The 22458-nt window shown below is 36.7% G+C and overlaps 2 protein-coding genes across 2 annotated transcripts in view; both read left to right on the top strand.

The window, feature by feature from the left end:
* Positions 1 to 22458, top strand: part of LOC134847732 (transducin beta-like protein 2) — a 343894-nt gene that overhangs the window by 255375 nt on the left and 66061 nt on the right. The gene's annotated exons all lie outside the window — the stretch shown is intronic.
* On the top strand, positions 309 to 22165 carry LOC134848682 (putative polypeptide N-acetylgalactosaminyltransferase 10). The gene is made up of 5 exons (XM_063866198.1): positions 309 to 497; positions 20141 to 20431; positions 21261 to 21471; positions 21703 to 22018; positions 22159 to 22165. The coding sequence occupies exons 1-5, from the start codon at positions 309 to 311 to the stop codon at positions 22163 to 22165; spliced, it is 1014 nt and encodes a 337-aa protein (XP_063722268.1).

The following is a 22458-nucleotide window of genomic DNA, read 5'->3' as shown; positions in this document are numbered from 1 at the left end:
TAAATAGGTCCGATTTCGAGAATGAGTTAGCCATGATAAGCCCGAAAATCAAATTATTTAGAAGTTCCAAAAGAATAGCAAATTTCCAAGGTCAAATTTTGGGTTCTAGAAAAGCGACTGGCGAAGTTTTGGTTTTCATGGACAGTCATGTTGAAGTCGATATAAATTGGTTACCACCTCTTTTAGATCCAATTGCTTTGAATTTTCGCGCAGTTGTTCAACCTACACATGAAGTTATAAGCGAGCACAATTTTGGGTATCGACCAGTTGACAATAATGACTTTCAAAGAGGCTCTTTCGACTGGTTCATGACTTATAAAAAGATTCCAATTCCTGAAATTGAAGCAGCTAAGAGAAAGAGTCAGTCCGATGTTTTCTTCACACCTGTTTTGTTTGGAGGTGTGTTTGCCATTCATGCTGATTGGTGGAAAAAATTAAAAGGATTCGATCCTTTTCTCGACATTTGGAGTGGAGAGCAGTTTGAAATGTCATTCAAGGTTAGCTAATAGATGCTACTGAAAACACATTATAAAATATAAATGAAAAGAAAAAATAGATATATAGATTGTGAGTTTCAGATATTTTTATTCAAAATGAAGTCAAATTTATTTGAAGGTTTTGGGCTGAGGCTAAGATATTTTGACCCAACCTAGAAAATGGACGGAATTGTACGTATTATTGATTTTTTTTTTGCAATTTTCAAGAGGTAAAAGCAGAATTATCGTATTTTAAAAAAAAAAACTTTTGTATAATTTTTTTTGTAAAATTGATTGTTTGTCAGCCAAAAATAACTCTTATAAACACCAAAAAGTCTATGCTTATGCTCAGTGGCCAGCTACTTGTATTTTCTAGTATAATTATTATTGAAAGCCCAAACGAACTATCCAGTACTGACAAACTTGAGATTAAATTTGATTTTTATAGATTTTAAAATAGATAAAATACTGTATATGAATTGATTAACGATAGGCATTTTAAGTACGTAAATCAATTTGAAATGGATGAAATTGATTTTTACTATCTTTTTTTCAAAATATTTTTCATATATCTTTTTCACTATTTCAGTCATCAAATCAATCACTATTTCACTGTTTCATAGTCACAAGGTACGTTTGTTTTGGGTTTTGAACATTTTACCCAACGAAATCTTTTTTTTATATAAAAAAAAATTTTTAGACAAAATGCATTCTTCACAATTTTTGTCTCTCATTGCACAACGGCAGAAAAATTAAATTTCAGCAACCCAAAAATTTTCAAGAGTTTTCTGAGAAATTTTTTTGACAAGTTTGTTTGAATTACACTATTTGAAAAAGGGTGACATCTCAAATTAGTGAAAAATCAAAGTTTTTTTGTCGTTTTTACTTAAAAACCCTGTTTAACAAAACGGTTGATCCCGATTATGTTTGAGCATCGAGTTATCAAATTTGATTGGATATCCTAAGCTTAGCTCATCATTATTTGTGAGAAGCCGCGACGTAAAATATCTTCAAACTCGCTTTTTAAAAATTTAAATGATCAAAAAAACTCAAACCTGAAAATTCAAGCGGTTCATGGGTTGTTTTTCCAAATGTTAATAGTTGTTCATGTTCATAATTGATTTTTTTCGTGGTTTTAGTTCTGAGACAATTTTCAATTTGTTAACCTAGCCACTTTTAAAAAAGTGTTTTCAGGTTATCTTGACATCAGAGCTGAAACTTAAAACACCATTGCACCACTGACCCTTTTTCGTTAAATTATGGGTTTTGAAAAGGGCTCATTTGACCAGTTATGACAAAAAGTTTGTGATATACTCATAGCTATTAATGCGGTAGAGATTATTCAATCAGGTTCATAAATCTTCCAAATAAACAACTAGATGCCTTTTTGGTCCTACTATTAAAACAATTTCAGCTAAATGCATAACTATTCACTTTATTTAACTTTCAGAGGAAAAAGAACAAAAAATGAGAAGACAAAAATGAAACATTCGATAATTTTTGAGGTGTCGCCCGGATATTAGCAGTCTTTTTTGTTTGAGCCGTTATTGAGTTTATCTGTGCTCCCGCGCCGAACGCTCATAGATCATAATCGATTATTTTGTCGGTATCTACAAAATTACAAAATAATCGACTATAATCCATTAAAAATGAGCCATTATAATCGTTTGTAAACCATATAAACTGAACTATATTCTTAAGAATTTTTATGCCAACATAAATCATTATAATAGATTCTAATCGAATCTAATGGAGTTCGTGAAATTTACATTTTTTTTCAAAGTTATCTCATTTCCTGTTTACTGCAGTTGCTACATGTTACGTTTCATAATTTTTTACATTTCAAGAAGAAGTTTATTTTTTTTTTGGATTATAATGGATTATTTTTGTCTCGGGAATCCATTATAATTGATTAGATTCAATGGTGCTCAGTTCAAATTATGATATGGTTCAAATTGCGAGAATTTCAATGTCAGCTTGCATATTCGCTTGAGCAAAATTGTGTTGTTATCAAGCCCAGGTTTAACAGATAGAGCCTGCTTACAAAGCTGTGGCCTGGATTTTTTCTGGGCTTTTATTTGGTTTTTATAACCATTTTTGACTCGTTTGTTTGATAGGTTTAATCGGACAGTTTTTTTTTCAAAAGTAGGCTTTATGTGCAGCCTATACTTCATTATTTGGAAAGTTGAGATTGTTATCCGCTGTTAAGTCTTCTGGGTTGAATGTTTTGCGAGTGGTTTCAGTATCTGAACAATTAACTGCGTATCCACTATAAAAAAGTTTAAATCCAATCGCGCTTAACCCTTGGTTAGTGAAATCGTTGTTTACCTTTTGATTGTGAAAGACAAACAAAAGTCTTTAATCGATTACATCATTTGATTCAAGCGGTGGGAGATTTGAATAACAGTTCTTGCGACCTGTTTCCCTTTTCTTAGGGAGTGCAAAAGTTAGCGATAATTAAACTAAATATACTAAAATGGAAACCAGGCATAAGACTCCTTCAAAGATTGTAAAAGAAAAATCATTGGATTTCACAGCACAAATGATAACCGATAATTATATCAACTATTTAGCTTTCAAAAATCCAAAAACAAGAAAACAACGGTTTCATTAATAAGAGAAAAAATTGATGGAGTCGGATAAGGCGCGGATCTATGATTTTCTCAAAAAATTGATTTTTGTTAGCCAATTTTTAGGTACAATCTTAAGCCTCCATTTATATTTTAAGCTCTCCCATAACAATATAAAGATCGTATTTTGAGAAAAATGTTTGTGCCACTTTTAGGCACCTTTTGACCAAAAGATCGGTTTTGACCAAAAGATCGTGTTTTTGGGGTCGCAATCCCCCTCAAAATTAATATACATTAGTTCTTAACACCACGGCGCCTTTCAAAAATTGTAAGGGTTGGTCAGCTTAAATGGATTTCGTACAATAGTATCCAAGGGGTGGACCTTTTAGTGAGTGCGAGGGTCAAATCCCTGATCTCTAAATCCGCCACTGATTCGCATGCCTGCTATGTCCAGGTGGTGTTATTTGGACTATACTCTTCTGCTCTCACTCTCCTAATGTCATATTTGATCCTCAGTAGTATTGTAATCCGCCGTGTGTCCTTAGGGGGGGGGGGGTCTTTTCGACGGTAGGGGTCTTTGGGGTCCTACCAAAAGTAGGGTCCAAAAGGACCCATCTTTTTTAAAGACCCCAAAGTACCCTGCCCGAAATAAAAAGACCCCTCTCTAAGGACACCCGACAGACAAAATACTTTGGTATTTATTTTCGCGGGGTGGTTAAATTTAATCCCTTCCAAACTTTCCCACCACTAAATAAGTATGGGTATATCCGGCTGCGGTTTTTTCGCTTATTTTTATCTAAAAGCTAATCCTTTTCGTTCATATAAATATGAGTTTACATAAAGTACCATTCATATTTCCTTTTAAAAATTGTTGGTAATTATTGTTCGTTTCTCTTTCTTATTTTATTTTCAAACTTATTTCCAAGTCTCCCTTAATTTCGACTTGCACCATTTTGATTCTTTTAGCCTTACTATTAGCTTACTTTGGGAAACTTCGCTCCTGCTTCAATCCTTCGCTCCTGCTTCAAGGGTAAGTTGCAATTACCAGTCTCTTTTGCGCCGGTCTATTTAACTTAAAACAATGTTTGCTGAATGTTTTATATTTACAAATGTACAGCCGTAATTCCAAGTAACAAGGCAATTTGGCCGACATTTTCAAGTGAAAAATTTTATTGATCAACTTTATCAAGTTTTCTCCTTTTTTTCTGACTAGAACGAACAGACGCTTCTGTTAGAATGAATGGATTATTGATAGGCGGAGGGTCTCTTGAACTGCTAGCTGCGCTTTCTTCTTGAAGCTCTTCCTCCGTATAGCTTTCTTGAAGAAAGCCCCAATCTGGGACCCGGAATTCCGGCGATTGCCAGCTTTCGCTGTTTTCGCTGCTATAAATCGGGGTATTTGTCAACTGTGAGTTTGCCCACTCGCTTTCTTCCGCAATGGCCTCGAAGAACACGTTTTCTTCTGTAGACCTGTGTCCAAAGGGCAATGTAGCTATCCCGTCGAATAGTAAGAACCGCTTACTATCGAAGGGTGAAAGGCAATTCGGTTCTGCGCTATGGTTATGTTGGTATGGGCTTTCGATTTTATTAAGTAGTTGTATATACGAAGGGTTTTTCCACTCAGTAATGTTTCCCTGAACCTCTGGTGTGTAAGTTGCTGCTGGGAGTGTTGTACTACTCCTTTTGCACTCCTTTTGCTAGTTGAATCTAAATAAAGAACAAAGATTAGCCCATAAACATATTTTAGCTTTGTAAGACCAGTTCTAGTATTAATAACGAAAACGGTTCCCAAATTTGAATATTTTGAAGACTCAATATCTAATAACATTCCAATTTTTTCAATTCCAAAAAGTTTAAATATCTTAATTCATTCCAAATCATAAAAATTCCAAAAAGTTTAAATATCTTAATTCATTCCAAATCATAAAAATTCCAAATCGTGTCATTATCAAAAAAATCATTCCATGTCAAAATTTTAAATTTGTTAACGTCAAAAGTTACAAAAGTGCGTTTGTGGTGAGTATTTGTTTAAAACATTTTAAATGATGAATGGTTCTTCATTTTAAGTTTTTAAATGAAGAATCAGAGCCTTTCAGGGCTAGTTATGTCTAATTAAATTGACAGGGATCAACAAAAGTTATTAATTTGGTCCCAACAAAATCCAAAACCCCAATGAAGGGAACCCTTAATGTAAAGAAATGGAGGGGACTTGGATCCAAAATGTATCCCCACTCAGATTTATCGTCGGTTTGCAAAATAAATTCGAGACTTTCCTCAACTATTGAGAAATCTTTGATGGGAAGGGGACAGTGTTTCATAATACCCCCGTATAAATTGTTAGCGTCTATATTCAATAGATAGCTAGAGGGCTCTTCAGGATTGTAGTCTTCGAGGTATTTGTTGTTGGCTTTAAAAAAACGGCGTGCATATATCGATGACATCCCTCCCCGTATCATTTTTTGAACCATGTTCAAATGCTCCCTTTCAGTAAGTAACTTGAGGTCTGCATTGCAGACTTTTAAGAATGCATCGCCCGAGAGGTTACTAGCCGTGAAGTAGCATGCACAATCTAATCCGTACGTTTCGTAACAAACTTCACGAAAGGCTTCGAATACTGAAGCGAGTAGTAGTACGTCCGTTGCTAGGTATACATCATGGTACTCGCCTAGTGATGCGCATTTCATTTCGGCGAAAACTTTAATGGCATGGTTGTACTGATTTTTCGAAACACTTATTTCCCCTCCCTGTAAAGTGTTGCTCCACATTTTTCTAGGTGGCAGTCGGGTTTCTCGAAACTTTTCAAAACTACTAAAGTATGAATACGGGTAGAAACCTTTTTGTTTTAGCAATGCTATCTGTTCTGATGAGTAACCAAGTTCTTCAAAGTAATTTTCCAGTAGGAAAAACTTTTCTTCCGGCAAGTATTCGACGAGTTTTGAAAGGGGGGACAGCATGAATTTATAGGAGTCTATGAAACGTAGATTTTCATACACTTTTTTGAGTTTTCCGTTTTTATCGGTGTATGATTTGATATAAACCGACATAGTGAGTGATATATACTTCTCCTCAGTGGAAGGGATCACTGAGTAAGTGTTTTCGGGGTTACTGTTTGAGAGCGCTTTTATAATGAAATGCAGATCATAGTTTGACAAGTTATGCGCTATTACGGGTATATAGTTCGCCGTTTTTCGATTGATATTGCATTCGTTATGCGCCCACCCCAAGAACTTGTTGGTATAGTGACAGTGATCAAGTACAACTTGGTCATTGTCAGCAAATTCTGTTTCACATATCCAACAAGTGTGCGCTTCTTCACGCGTGCAACTTGGTGTGCCAGTGAACGTGTAATATTTTCGTTTTTCGAGGTATATTTGTTTTGCCAAAGATTCGAGCGAGGCGATCAATTCCTTCATAACATTTTCTCCTCTCTTCAGTTCAAACTTTAAAACTTCACGCTTCCCAAATTCAACAACGGCCAGAGCGTAACCGCATGGTTGATGAATCTCTAGTGTTTGGGTGCTAGATTTTTCGGGGTCGGGTTGCGGTCCGTATACGGGTAGTAGTAGCGATTCGAGGTCAAAGTAAATAACTCTCGGTACATACCAGCGGGCAGTTAAATTTTTGAAACGATGAGTGTCCTTTCCCGGTTTTGGCATAGTGATTACCACTCCCTCGTCTTGGTAGCACATTTCCTGGTGCCTTTGTAGTGTATCGATGGATGAACATGTATGGAAGCATTTGCGGCAAATTTGGTTTCGGTCTCGGTGTAGTTTTCCACGCACATATTCCACCACCCTCATCAAATCAGTGATCAGCACATAGTGATGAGTCTGTCCGTTGCTGAGTAGTAGTAGGTCAACACATAGATCACTTGAGTATTTGCTGGACACTCTCAAAGGTAGCAATTCACCTTCTTTGTACCTAATGAAAACAAACAATTGAGTGCTCGGGTTTCTGGATGAACGTAATGTGTTATACATGATTAAACAAATGTTTTGTCAAAAAAAAAATCAATGCTCACCGGAATACATTGACTTGACAGTTGTTAAGTTGTTCAAATCGGTCAATATCATATAGTCCCATTGGCATCTCGTACCAGCCTTCAATTTTCACAACATGTTCTTGGGAGAGCTTGTAATTTTTCAGTTTGTTTCGATGTTGGTAGCTTTGGGCAGCAGGATAAAGAGCAGTTGTGGTCTCTGAATATCGATCATGGTACGCGGCCACAAAGCAGTATAGAAAGCACTTCTGATCGTTTCTCGTTTTAATGTTGGTGAAACTCTGTTTCACCGGTTTCAATGAATCGGGAAGGTCAATGTATGAGCCAGCACGGATAGGAGAAAATGCTGCAAAACTTACAGCCAGCTTTTCAATGCGCTCCACAATCCAACCGCTACCATGGGAAGCGAACGTGTTGATGGCATTGACCATATGCTCAATCATTTCCAAATATGTCTCTTTCTCGATTCCATTGAAGAAGACATTGATCATCTTAGAATTCAGATATAACATGGTCTTCTCGTGGCGTAACTCCCCGTCACCAGTTTCGTTTGTATCGCTCGAGAACTTAATCATACTCACGTCCACATGCAGTTGAAATTTACAGGGTCCTTCCTGCACTCTTTCGTCTATCAACGCATCAATTTCCTCTTTGTTTCGCATGATTACATTCATCAGATCCAATTCATCCTCCTTAACGCTCAACTCGTATCGTCTTAACTTTCCCCTAAACGCAGATTCAGTTGGAGCAGATGATGTTCTCACCTCATTTCCGGGAGTCCAAATGGGTAGTTGATGGTTTTTCGACATATGTTGCCGGAACTTCTCAACGGAGAGGAAGATTGTATGACAGTAGATACAAAGACTATCAGTTGAGACGTTGTGAGCTAGCTCGACATGTTCCCTAGCTTCTGCCAGCGAGCTGAAGGATTCTCGACATTCGTCACATTTAGTTGGTGGCGGTGGGGCTGCGAATATCTTATGGATATTTTGTTCATGTCGTCTCAAGTTCCTTGGTGAACTAAAGACTTTCGAGCAGGTCGAACAAATGACTGGTGTCGGTTTTCCACTTGAGTTAGGCATTGTTGGTTCAAGATTGAGTGTTCAGGAAAGAAGAATTCTTTTCAAGAAATTTTTCAAGTTTTACCAAAGCTGATTTCGACAAAGCAAAAGCGAGAAGTGAAAAGTTTTTCAAAAACAAAATTTGGATCAAGACTCAATTAATTAAATTCAATTACGTGGGTGAAGCATAAAATCAACAGTGGCTTTAAAGTGGTTGTAGTTTTGGGGCTTTATGTGGTTTTATGAAATGACTGTCAATTCGATATTGGGTAAATGACTCAACTGTATTAAACAGCATAAATACTTGTGGTTAGAGTAGCTGACAATTCCATAAAGGGATCAACCCGGGAATGTTATTTCTTTTACCTAAAGTGTGTGAATGTTAACACCCACTGCTATTATCAACTTCCCTATTTAGTCAACTTGACTAAATATTGAAAATATATTTGAATTTTTTTGCCAAATTTTTTTGTTTCAACCAAAATGGTAACCCACCAATCAAGTCAAGCAAGGAAGACCCACCAATCAAGTCAAGTCGAACATACCTGACAAAAATGATAAAGGGTAGTTGAGAATTTTGTTCATTTCTCAAATAAATTAGTATTCTATGACAAATTTCACATATAGTTCATCAAAAGATTGATGCAGGGCCGTTTGGTACAGTAGGCAATAACTACCCGGCAGTGCTATTCATTAGGAGCCTCTGAAATGCTTGCCCCACTAAAATGTCGGTTCAAAAATTTGAGATATTTCTTTTTTAGTACATATTCTTGCAGTGAAAAAAAAATAAAAATTACCAAAAAGCTTTTTTGTCTCCAAATCCAATGAAACCTGGTCCAATCAATTTGTCGTGATTTATTGGACAGGGTTGTAACCCATGTTGAAAAATCAAGAAAAAAAACATATTTTGAATTTTTTAACCATTTTAACCTGAAAATGAGTATTATTAAACGTGAAATCTGTTATAGACATGTAATTTTATTATATATAATGCTTTATACTGGCTCATACACTCTCTAAAGTCTACTCCTAAGAGTCCTGGCTAACCCCACCAGGCTGTAGACATATTAGAGAGAGAGAGAAAAAAAAACAAAAACAGAGAGTGTAAAGAGCCAAAAGTAACTATGGTTGATTAACCGGCAGAATTGCTGGACCCATCCATAAATAGCTTTCTTTTGAAAAAGCTATATCCCAAAAGGGATAATAATGGGGTTTATAATAATGGGGTTCTCTCTCTCTCTCTCTCTCTCTCTCTTTATCTTTTTCTGTGTTAATATTTATATTTTGAAAACTATTATGAAAAAACATAACAAAAACATTTTTATGTTTTTTGTTTCAACATCATTAGATAAAATCTTAGGAAGAGTATTCAGTTTATTTTTTTTTGATTTTTCGAAATGAGCATTAAACAAACTGATATAATTAAGTTGGATTTGACGAGAAATTTATCAAAATTTATACTTTTAGACTTTTATGCCGACTTTTTAAAGTTATTTTGATTTTTTTTTTCTATTAATTTTTTCTGTTGTTTTTATTTCCTTTCTATTGATTGAAAATCACAAAGCAAACTTTAAATTAGAAAAAAATCATAAGCAAAACGTAAACAAAGATTCAGCCACAATAATAAAAACTTATCAAACTAAATAATAAACCCCCAAACTGGTGCACTCTCGGTGGAAACAAAGTTTTTTTGAGTTTTCAGAGATCTCTAAATTGCAGTTTGCGTTTTTTCGGCGCAAAGCAAGCATTGATAGGAGGCGTCTCAGCCACTAAGTTTGGTGCAGTGGGACTTTGACTGCCGGAAGAAGAAGTAGAAGAAGTATGCTGCTGCTGTTGTTGAGTGATTGAAAAAATATCCGGTTTTATTGGAGTTTTGGGCGTCTGCTGGTCCTCATCTTTTTTCTCTGTTGAATCTGGTGATTCAATCGACTCAATGTTCCAGTAGCTTTCTCGCTCTGCTAAATCTCTAATGGATCCTTCCTGATTTTCGTAAAAGGGGATCGATTGGCAATCATAGTTAAACAGTATTTTTCTCGGTGAACGATCAAGGCAAGTAGGGTCTTGAATATCTGTGCGCTTCAGCGCAGGATACGATTCAGTCACACAGCAACTCTCGTAGACCTGTTTTCTGTTTTGTATGAGGATACCAATTTGATCTAGCAAATAGTTGGGTAACATCATATGGTTTTTAGTGACCCATTCATCGAATTCTCTGCTTCCTGGATCAAGATCGTTGAAAGGACTTGTTTTTCGATGACGCATTTTCCGTTCCTGTTGAACCACTACGATAGAATCTCTGGTATAAGTTTGGTATAATATAGCTCTTTCAAGAGAATTAATTGAAATGATTTGCAGTGGAGTTGCCATCGTTGAAAATTTTGTATTGACTGATTTTGAGAGATTGAATAAAAATAGTGAGTAGATTTAGTTTGACCTACCACTTTTAGTTTTTTTTATTGCTGGTGGTCTAAGATTTAGCCAATTACCATAAATCTGGTTTTGTGAAATTTTAATATGTTTTCAGGGCTTTTGCAATTAAAGAAGAAATGTGAACGCTTTGAAAATCTATACTTCAAAGAAACAGCATGGCGCCTTTTTATGATACCCTAAGCACAAAATGACAAAAATTTTACACTTCAAAGAGATAACATGCATGCCGCCAGGGTAAAAACGTTGAGATTTATGAGCTAAAACGGGAATTTGCCAGACAGATTCAACCGAAAGCTATCTCCACTTCAAAGTGAGTACATGTATGCCGACATGTAACATTAACTGAGATTTATGACCCATTCAAGTGCTTTCCAGACAGAAATGACAGATGCAATAAACACGCTTTTATCTTATACAAATCCAATTGCAAAAACTAATTAAATTCTCCCGCTATAGGCTGAAGGGGCGCCATAAAAGTAAATCCACAGATATTTGTTTATCTTCTATCCAATTCATTATTCATTTCATTCTATCATAAAACAGTTGAACCAACAAGTCACTACCGTTACCACCACAACTATGTACTCGTCGCTAGAAAATGATACAGACTTTTACGATGATTTTCAAGATATATCTTCGGGAGAAAAACGCATTGTACGGGTTGGAACGAAAACTTTTGACAAAACGGGTACATATATCACAGTTAAGTTATATAAAAAGAATGAAGATGGTGTATTTAAATGTTATCAAGCAGTGACCTTAACGACAAGAGAATTTGATTGTTTGGCAGATAATTATTCAAAGATTAAAAAATTGGTTAAAAAACAAACTGGCGAAAAGACTTCATCTTCTTCCTCCTCCTCCTCATCCTCCTCAGCTGTGAATGATAAACATCATAAAAGACGATACACGTCAAAACGATTAGTCCCTCCCAAAAAAGAATGTGCTGAAAGTGGCGATGAAAACGATGCGGATGATGAATACTCGAATAATAAAAAGTGTAGAGTTGCCTGAAACAGAAACAAAAAAAACGTTTGAATAATTTGATTTAACCAGCAGAATGGTTGAAGCAATGTATGAGCAGTCGCCTGAATTTTTAAAAAAATTTCGAAAAAATTTTAAATTTTTTATTCTGAACAACGAACCCGACGCCTCACAACTCCCTCTAAACACAAATTTTGCATTTGCAACCCACTCAATTCAGAACGAGTCTTGCGCCCAATTGCTCGACAATGACCATCCCCACATCCATGTTCTCATCGAAGTAACCAAGGATTGTGTCGACGTAGTGAAAAAGATGACCTCAACCACTTTCGTTGTACCTTGTCTACTCTCATCTTTCAAGCATCTAATATTGGGTTGCAGTAAACTTCACCTATCGGGACCCCTGATGGAAAAATTAAAAATTGCTGTCAACTACAACAATTCTATTATCAACTCAACTGACATTGGTGGTGCTTCTCTACGAAGAAGATTGCCACAAGTTTGCTTTGCTTCACAAACTCGATCCATTCAAACTCAAACTGATTTAATCACTAATGTAACAATTGAACGCTTCATTCATATTTTGAATGGTGATAATGCCGCCGAGTTTTCTAAAATTCTTGATATCATTTTGAGTGGTTATGGTCGTTTAGAGATTGATTCAAATACTTTGTTTGTTAAATTAATAATGGAAAAAAAATTTAAACTCTGAAAACGGTTTTTAGAGCCTGCGATAACGCCAGAGGCAAGTGTTCTAGCAACCATAAAACATGTTTTTTTCTTAAAAATAAATTATAAATCATTAAAGAAATGCATCAGTATCACAAAGTTATAACATCATATGTTTAGCAAAACGCATCATGTCATGGTCATTAACCTTGAAACCTATAGGAAATTTAGATGAAATTATAACATGAGCAACATAAATACAATAAAGTCCGCACAAGACCGAGTTAGCTGATTGGATTGGCTTATTCATCAGTATTTGGTTTCCCTCATGGATAGAACGTCTCATATTTTTGTATACATGTGGATAGTTGTGTAGGCTTCGTCCAAGAGGATCTGCAAAAAAAATTTGACCAAGAGCTTGAGCAAACAGTAACCAATGAGTTCCTGGCTGGTCTGAGTTTGATGCGTTCTCTATCATGAAAGTATTGTCACGTTTCAATATTGAATTAAATGCTAAGTTAGCGGGAAAAATGCCACAAAATCGATGTTTCAAATGCTTGCATCGGTGAATAAGCTCAGTAATCTGTAAATTGTCCATTTTTTTCACCGAGTCAACTCATTAGAGTGTTTTTAGCTATTTTTCTATCGGAACGCACGTAAACTGTTGATGCACGCTCTCCCATGAAAAGTAACTCTACATTTTCCCCCAGCGGTGCATCAAACTTCAGTTCTACTGAAATGGTGCAATTGGTCAATTCAGGATGAATAAAGTCATGTGAAGCCTCCTGAGTAGATGTGAGATCAAATGCCATAATATAATGATTGTGATAATTAGCCAAACTGATTCCATGACTATTGTTGAAAACAAAGTCTAGAGCTTCCAATGTGTTATAGTATATTATTTTGTTATCAGTCGTTGACACAGGAGTTCCTGCAATGGGCAGACCGTTTCGGTAAACAATGATTTCATTCAGCTGAAATTTTTGATAATGAAACGGGTTTGTTCGGTTAGTTCCCAGGTATGCTGTATTCGAGCTCATTGCTAAAATCATTCGACGAACTGGCTCTTTGGCAAAAACGTCTTCTTGTCGCCAGCTTTGCACACCAGTTGTGGCCAAAAAAGTTATCGGTAAAACTTCAATATAATTGTATATTGCGGGTGTTTTCAACAGAGTTTTTTCTATCGACGATAGCACAAAATCGGTTACTGTCATTTTGCGCACATATAGGTTAGCCTCTGTGATTTCAACACGGTAATGTTTATCTCTATGCTCAGACATGATAACAAAGTCATTAGGAGATCGTCTCAGAGAAAGTCTTATTGTAACACCGCTGATAAGATGTTTGTCACATGATAAAAAATCACAAGCAATTTTACCAAATAAACGGAACTCAGTTGATGCAGCTACGATTCGTTTACGTTCAGCGACATCTTCAGCTCGCCCATTAGCACCATCAATACCTGATGGATTATCTTCATAATAATAACCTTGACAAGCAAGCCATGTTTTCTTTGCATCATTACCATGTGAAAATTCGGTCTCAATGAAACTCTTATGGGCAAAATTGGCATTGGTTGTTGAAATTTTTTCTCCATTCAAGGACATTGTGCATTCGGAAAATAAAGATGAAAGTGGATTGTTAACCAAATATGGGGTGTCTCGTTGTGCTGCCTCTGTAGCATGAGTTCGCAGTACATTACCATTATTTTGAACAACGAGTGCTACAATCTCCAAGCGAGTTCGTTGAAGATCGATAAAGTTGTTTCTATCTCCTAAAACTTCAAATTCGAGCATAGGACCATCAGGTGAATAAGATGGACCAATTTTTTGAGTGAACGCATTTTCAAATGTAACGAGTAGAGGAGGCTTTTCAAATAAATCTAATGAGCTGTGAGTTGCTTCAGTTGGCAATAAATTAGAAATCATTTCGTACTTTGGTGAAAAAGTTGGACCGACTTCTCAGTGGGGTTCGTTTTTGTGGAATGACAGCTTTTGTTTTTCTTTTTCTTGTTGTTGTTGTTGTTGTTGCTCTCTTCCGTTTTCTGCTCATATGGGATTTACTGCGTCCAGCTCCAACTTGTTTTTTGATTGTGTTTTTTACTGTGTTTTTCAAGGCTTGTTTGGGCGTTTTCTTCCTGGTTGCTATGTCTATTAATTCGGGTGCTGCTTGAACAAGTAATTCTTTTCCAATACGTTTTGCTGCTGGTACTATAAATTTCCGAGCTAACGGAAGTGCTACTCGTCCAATACCCATAGCCAGAGCACCGAAGCCACTACCCCGCTGTCTGTAATGTCCTGAGAAGTGAGGCATGGTCGCTTGATTATGATAGTATGCCTCCATAATCTTAATCAGAAAACTTTTGAAATTTTAAAGTCAAAACAACTTTTCCTCCTCCTCTCGCAAATGGTACAAGTCTACCGGTTTCTGTTCGTAGGTTTACTGCAATGCTCTGGATGTTATTCACGAGGAGTTTTTTATAATCTAAGTTGCTGAAAACTTTGCGATGATTTGGTTCAATGCTGCACACGTAACCGTTTTTCACTCGTCGATTAGTATCAATGACTCTGAGCAACGGTGCTTTGGTGTCACCCACAATCTGATAATGGATTATATCCAAGTAGATAAACATCATTTGGGTTCCAGCAGAGATATCGACAGGGTAGTCGGAAATGAAGTTTTGCGATGTGAGAGTGCTATGGATATGACTGGATTCTTTATAGCCGATATGGTAGCCCGTTCCATCTCTTATACCTTTGAAACCCAAAATACTAGGAATTTGTGGGCTCTCAAAGGTAATGCCTTCCCAATAATGCATCCAAATTGAAAGATGTTTGGTAATGGGGTCGATGCTATAAGTGAAATTATCAAGATCAACCTTCCGATTGATTTCGTTGAATAATTTCTCGATTTCGCCATATTCACCCTTTGTTTTTTCAGTTTTCTCTCCATCATATGGTCTAGATATTTTATCTTTTGCCACTTTAAGACTTGCTCTAACTTTGTCTTTTTTATAGTACACTATTTTAGTATCTGTTACATTGTTAAAATGAGTGGGAAACGTTATTTCTGACAATGCAACTCTCCATTCGCCTTGCAGATCGATATCTTCACTCAGCAGGTTTTTAAAACTCGCTAGTGAGTTGTCAATGAAGATATTCATTGAGGCTGATGACACCAATGTAATACTAAAGGAGTCTTTGTCACCTCCAAAGTTGCTAGACATTGTTTAGCTTGACCCTTCCTTTTCCAATACTCTGATTAGTTCGGGCTCTTAAAATTTACCCTCTATTGGTTCTCTATCAGCGTCGATAAGATTATAAGTCGGTGGGTTCCTTGTTGGTATGTCAAATATTTCAAAAACTTCGTCAGTGAAGGATTGTTTATAACCTTTTCGAAAAGGGATGTCAATTTTTGCTATTCTCACAAAATCGCCAACGTAGAGCTTTGGTCGGCGAACCAGTTTCAATGATTGTTCCGCTCTTAATGAAATTAGACGTGGAACATCCTTTTTTGTCACTTTATTGGGGGCTAATTTGATGACGCGGTTTGTTCTCGAATTTATTGTGTTGACAAAGTCTTGAAGCTTATCGATGTAAGAGTAGGTCCATTTGTCCTCCAAATACTTATAAATCAAACTTTTTAGTGATCGGATGTTCCTCTCGGCGAAAGCGGACTTCTTTTCACTCTCTGTTGTATATGTCTTGATACCCTTTTTCTCACATAAAGTTTTGAATGACCCCTTGAACTCGGTGCCTTTATCTACCCAGACTTTTTTCGGTTTCTCTGTCTTTATCATTTGATTGAACGCTTCTGCAGTTGTTGTGGCATACTTTGATTTCAGTGGCTGCACGCGAAGATAACGGGACATGCAATCTACTGCAACTAAAAGATATTTGATATCTTTGTTGTATTTTGCTAGTTTATCAACATATGCCAAATCGATTGACCATATTTCGTTTATGTCATAAACTATCACTTTAAGCCGAGCTATTTTGCGGCGAACTGTTCGGTATTTTGTATAAGATGGTTCTGTATGTAAAAAATGTTTAACTTTTCGTCTTGGTATGACCGTTGTAGCCTTCAAAGTTTTAACACTACCGAACAATGCTGGACCTTTATCTGTGTAACTCTTTTTCAAAAGTTTTTCCTCAGTTGGTGTAGGTTTCCCATCTTTTACTTTTTGTCTCCGTCTTTTCTGACGTTGAAGAATCTGAATCGTTATAGGGCGTACCGTACGATTCACTGTCGTCTTCGTCTTTCTCTCTTTCTTTGACTCTTTCCGTGGTGGCTTTCTTTCTTGTTTTGAGTCGTTTGGTTTGTTTTGAACTTGATGATGGCTTACTACTGTCGAGGGTTTTTGTTTTGCCCGAGGTTGACGGAGATTTGGTTGGACTTTTGGTTTTTCGTTGGGCCTGTTCTTTAATCTTTGACTGAACCGCGTGTTTGGCATACTTGTTATTAACAGACTCTTCGGTAAGTTCGAGAGCGGATAAAATCATTATGTAAGCAGGGTTGTGTAGTATTTTAGTTTGCTGTTGTATATCATACAAAAATGATGCTGCTTTGAGACCGGTTGGTACATTGTCAACATAAATTGTTTCATCCATGGCGTTTATTGAGACTCGAGTTGAGCTTTTGATAACCTCCAGGATATTTTTAGCTCTCGTGAATTTTTTATCCTCCATTATTTGCAATTGTAATAGAATGCGTTCATAGTTTATTTTATTATCCTTTCGCTCCTTCTCATCCACAATCCGCTTCTCCTCTTCCTCCCCACCTTCCTGATATTGATTAGTCTCATCTTCTGTAAGAAGTCCTGTTGATTGTTCCCCAGGGTCAACAATAGGCGTTGAGGGAGGTGTTGGGGGAAGGGGTAGTGGAAGAGTTTCAGTCGATACTGAGTTATGCTTCGTGGGTATTAGAGGTCTCATGCGGTTCAAGTAAGATAACTGGGGCTTTTTGTGTTTAATTGAACTGTTAAACAGCACTTGTGATGCATGCGGTTGCTCACGGATATATGTATGTTTTGGAATTAAAACAAACTCTTCTGCTGCCATGTTTTATGCTGATGGTAAGTATCTGTTGCAGAAGTAAAGTATCAGTCTGATCAAGTTGAAACCTTGTTTCGTTAGAATAATTGCTCGTTTTCGTTCAAGTTTTGTTTTTCGGCTGATTAAAAGTTTGTATGCCTTTTCGAAATTTTCAATGTTTGGAATATTAACAGATACATTGCCATTGACTACATTGAGCAAACATTCACATATAACTGAAATAACTTGAGGATTTGTTGTTTTTCTAATGAAGCTTCGGAGCTGGCTGGGATTCAATATTACCATGTTCTGCAGAATAGATAATTTTTTCGCGTTCATTTGTGAGAGGTGTAACCTCTGCCTGATTTATTGGTAAGTAAAAAATTGAGGGACCAGGTGGTGTAATGTTTGAACAATATCTCAAACAATCGGATGTACGCGGATCCAAGTCGATTAAAAGATGACCGTATGTGTCTTTTGTAGCGAGCTGATAACAGTGTCTCAAAAATTTAGTGTTGTTCAATTGTCTTCCAAGATGATCAAGTTGCTGAATATCACGAGGTGATTTGAACAGAATGATGTGTGATGTGTTTAAATCAATTGTTCGAGACCATCTGCTTTGTTGGAACAAATTATGTTTAACATATATTACATCTAGTCCTCGGTGTCTTCCTGCTGTTGCAAGTTTGACAAAGTCTTTATCGTTACAGATTTCTTCGCATGAATCATCAAAAACTAGAAGAATGTTTTCAAGGTTTCGCAAACTGTCAAAGCCATTGAATTTTATGAAAGTTAGATCAATGCTGTGGGTATTGGATTTTTCACTATAAAGAGGATGAATCTCTTTGTAAAAGTATAAGGCTCTTTGAAATTTGGGATAAAATGTTTTTCCTTTCAACAATTTGAATATCAGCTCTGTTTTTTCAGAACCCGAGGGGCCCACGATGGCTAAAAAAAGTCTCGTAGATGTATCAATAACTTTATTCATATTCTTGGATTTGGTAATACATAACCAACTAAACCCGATAAAATTGAAAACCAAACTGAGGTTTCTTCACAAGTTAACTGCGTTAATGAAAGTTTAAAAATACAAAAAGCCAATAAAATCAGAATTAACACCATTTGTGACATGAAAACTACTTCAGACCGTCGTACATTCACGTTATTGCAAAATTTCCATGATTTTTTCTCCATATGATTTTCGTCATACACAAAATCGGTAACTATAGTTCCATCAGTCTCGTCAACTACTGTGTCATTCATTTCAATTTCCCTACCGCTTTCCCTCACTCTCGAACTTGCAGAATGAAAAATATATATCATATATAAAAAAAATTAATTAAGCATCTGAACAGTAATAAATTTCATATCGTGTATAACCTGTATAGACACTCGGTTTATTATCATCATCAAAATCATAATGCATTTCCAAAACATAATTGGCTGGGACATGATCAGTTTTGGCATGATACACAATTTTCTTCACAGAATCTTCTCTTATTATTTTTTGAATCTCATTGGGTAGTTCACTGCTGGTTAGATCCATTTGAACTCCTGGTTGACGTTTGGGCACTAAGACTAGCTTGGGAAGACAAAGACCGCGCTTGCTGGGTAACATTACTGATGTATTTGAATCGTTGAAAGTAGATGAATTGGTCAATCACGGGGAAGAACCTCCTCAAAGTGCACAACTCTTCTTCAGAAAGTGTAACTTGTTCTTTTCGTTGAACTACTTGGCCTCTACAATCAATGCGTTCAATCCTGGTCAATGAAATCTTTATGTTACTTTCTGGTGTCATCCAAGCACAAAGAACTGAATTTGGAGATATGTATGTCTCCACTTTCCCCTGACGCTCGTTGTTGACACTCATTTTTCAACCAATCAAAGAACGCTTTCGAATTTTTTAATGCACAATGATTTTTAGAGTTATGGTGCGGTAGGTGTTTGTTACAATTCACAAAATTCTTGAAATATAATTGTTCGACTCGTGGACAGCCCAAATCGTCAAGATTCACAACTTTACGGTCTAAGTATTTGGATAAAAAATCAGCTTTTTCTTTTCCTTTGGCGTAGAATACAGCATTGGGGTTTCTTAAGACAAAACTTTGAATGATTTGGTTCAAATTCAGGTATAAATAATCACCGCTATCCCAATGAAGTCCGTGCAAATAATTTGTCAGCCAGTTGTAGGCTTTTTGTTCAGATTTTGGAAGGGAATTGAAATTAACTGGAGGTAGAAAAACTAGGGAATCACTGTAGTCGGAAGTTGTTATAGCTAATTCTTTTACTATAAATGTGTTTTTCTGGTGTCGAAATCCCTCAAAATCCACCACAACTGATTTTTCCTTCAGCATTCTAATAAATGGTAGAGTTTCGGTTTTTTCAGTTTGATATACAAACAAAACGTAATTCCACTCAAGTGACCAATCAAACTACTGTTGCATTTCCATGGTAAAACATAGCAGTATGTGGGACCAGTGTTATAAATTTCGCGGACAAAACCGGCGGCATCGTGTAAAATAGCATGCATTCGTAAAATTTTCGAATCATTTAAATATTTATCCAAAGAAGAATTGTCTATACCGATCAGACCCCCATAGGGTCTCAACTTGATAGCAACATCGTAATTTATATCATTAGTAGTTGAGAAGAAGAACAGTGAACATGCAGCTAGGAAATAATTTCGGCGGTTGGTGTTTTCCGGATAGGTTTTTTTCAAAGTAATAAAAATTTCATGAATAATTTCCAAGTCTTTTGAAGTAACTCTACGTTTTTCCAATTTCATTTTTTAAAATTTTTCCAGCACTTCTCCGACCTGCTGAATTTCAAGCCAGTGGAAATGAAAGTAACCTTCTAGATACCACTTACTCACTCCTATTTCTAACTAATGATTTCAACCTATTTTCATGTGTTTAGATGGATATTCCCCTTGGTGGTCTCCACGAGTCACCCATTGATTTGCCTTATGTGGGACCTGAAACTCACGAAGGCAAAAATATCTTTGGTGTGACCGTAGAGTTTACCCCGGCCACCACTGCAGCGAATTTTAAGCTGCATTACATTGAGGTTGCATTTGAGAAAAAGGAGGGCATATTTGAATATGTGTGTGTTGATGTGGGGAGCATGAAAAATTTCTGGCTGTGCGAGTCTCTGGGTGCGGGATTCGAGAGTACTGAGTGGCGCTTCAAATTTCAAATGGAGCGTCTAGTCAGTATTCTTCATGTCCCTTGGTCGGATCCCGAAGACGACATGCGGATGTGGCCGTAAACCCTTCCTCTGCTCTCCTATCCGTACTCTTGTTAACATTCCGTTTTTATTTTATTTTTTCTTTTTTTTTATATGTTACTTTATCTATTATTTATCAAGTCCTCTTTACCTTCTTACCCTCTTATTATTTGTCACGTCCTTCCTCCTTCTCAAGCAGGTCAGTTTTTTAATGGGGTCTCAAATTTATTTAGTTGAACAGTGGGAAAGTTTGGAAGGGATTAAATTTAACCACCGCGCGAAAATAAATACCAAAGTATTTTGTCTGTCGGGTGTCCTTAGAGAGGGGTCTTTTTATTTCGGGCAGGGTACTTTGGGGTCTTTAAAAAAGATGGGTCCTTTTGGACCCTACTTTTGGTAGGAGCCCAAAGACCCCTACCGTCGAAAAGACCCCCCCCCTAAGGACACACGGCGGATTACAATACTACTGTTTGTGCCACTTTTAGGCACCTTTTGACCAAAAGATCGGTTTTGACCAAAAGATCGTGTTTTTGGGGTCGCAATCCCCCTCAAAATTAATATACATTAGTTCTTAACACCACGGCGCCTTTCAAAAATTGTAAGGGTTGGTCAGCTTAAATGGATTTCGTACAATAGTATCCAAGGGGTGGACCTTTTAGTGAGTGCGAGGGTCAAATCCCTGATCTCTAAATCCGCCACTGATTCGCATGCCTGCTATGTCCAGGTGGTGTTATTTGGACTATACTCTTCTGCTCTCACTCTCCTAATGTCATATTTGATCCTCAATTCTTACCATGTTCTTACTTCTTAGACATGGATGTGTGGGGGTGAAGTGATAGAGACGCCCTGTAGTCGGGTGGCGAGAGTGCACAGGGGCTCAATGAATGTTCCTTACTCCCCCCGAGCGGCAATTGAGAGGAGCATGAGCAACATGCCCAGAGTGGCCAATGTGTGGATGGACGAGTACAAGGAGTTCTTCTTCTACAGGAAACCGGACAGGAGATTCGCCAGACTCATGACCGGTTAGAACTTCTTAAAATCATTTTACCTAAGTATTTTTGATGCTCTTAAAATATGTGAATTAAAAACATTAACTGCTTAGAAAAACTTTTAAAATCTTAATGTAAAGAAAAACAATATGAAAGAATTTTAAATATGTTGGATTTGATTAAAAAACATTCAACTGAGACTACTAATTTTTTTTTAATTCTGGCTGAATTGTTTTCGGATTGAATTCTGACAATTTGTTTCAGGAATCGAGCAGAGATTTGAAATCAGACAAAAACTGCAGTGCCATTCTTTTGACTGGTTCATGAAAAATATCAATTTCAACCAACCCACTTATTATCCTGCTGTCGAGCCTCGTTCCCATGCTCACGGTCGAGCACGCTCACAGGAGCACATGATGAAGTGCATTAACAGATATGATAAGAAATTAATGCTCTCCAAATGCGAAGGTGCGCCTTCAATTTCACTCACATGGCGAAAGGAGTTCATATTCGACAAAGACTCTCAGGCGTGTCTAGACGTCGGCAGTATCTCGAAGCACGATCGCAAACCGATTCCGACGTTCGACTTTTGTCACAAAATGGGAGGCAACCAGTTTTGGAAATATGAATTAAAAACTCGGACTATAGAACAGAAAAGAATCAATCAATGTTTGGCTACTGACGGTGCTTTGATTTATTTGAAAAATTGTAATTTGACAGATGTTAGCCAACAGTGGGTTTTCGATGACTCTGATATGAGTCAATATCGAAAAGATTTATTCCCTTTTGAGAGAAGACAATAAACATGCTTAGAACACATTGGTGATGAGAAATAAAGTTTGCCATATTTAGTTTTTTTACCTTACTTAATCAAACTTCAACTTTGTCTGAATTGCCTTGAAATTTCAAAAAGCGGTAAAAAGAAATGCCACTAATTTACCTTATTTCATGAAGCTCAAACCAACCTTCGTGATACCACGCAAGGAAGTGTTCTAGTTGATGCGTTCTACGCTTAATTTA

This window comes from Symsagittifera roscoffensis, chromosome 6 (genome assembly GCF_963678635.1).
Source record: "Symsagittifera roscoffensis chromosome 6, txSymRosc1.1, whole genome shotgun sequence".
NCBI lineage: Eukaryota > Metazoa > Xenacoelomorpha > Acoela > Convolutidae > Symsagittifera > Symsagittifera roscoffensis.
Note: the sequence above shows the minus strand (reverse complement) of the source record. Positions and strands in the feature narration are given on the sequence as shown.

Excerpts from the sequence above, each read along its gene's own strand:
- LOC134848682 (XM_063866198.1), top strand. The coding sequence starts at position 309 with ATGACTTATAAAAAGATTCCAATTCCTGAAATTGAAGCAGCTAAGAGA. Across the intron at positions 20,432-21,260 it reads AATTTCAAATGGAGCGTCTA|ACATGGATGTGTGGGGGTGA; the intron begins GTCAGTATTCTT and ends CTTACTTCTTAG. Across the intron at positions 21,472-21,702 it reads ATTCGCCAGACTCATGACCG|GAATCGAGCAGAGATTTGAA; the intron begins GTTAGAACTTCT and ends AATTTGTTTCAG.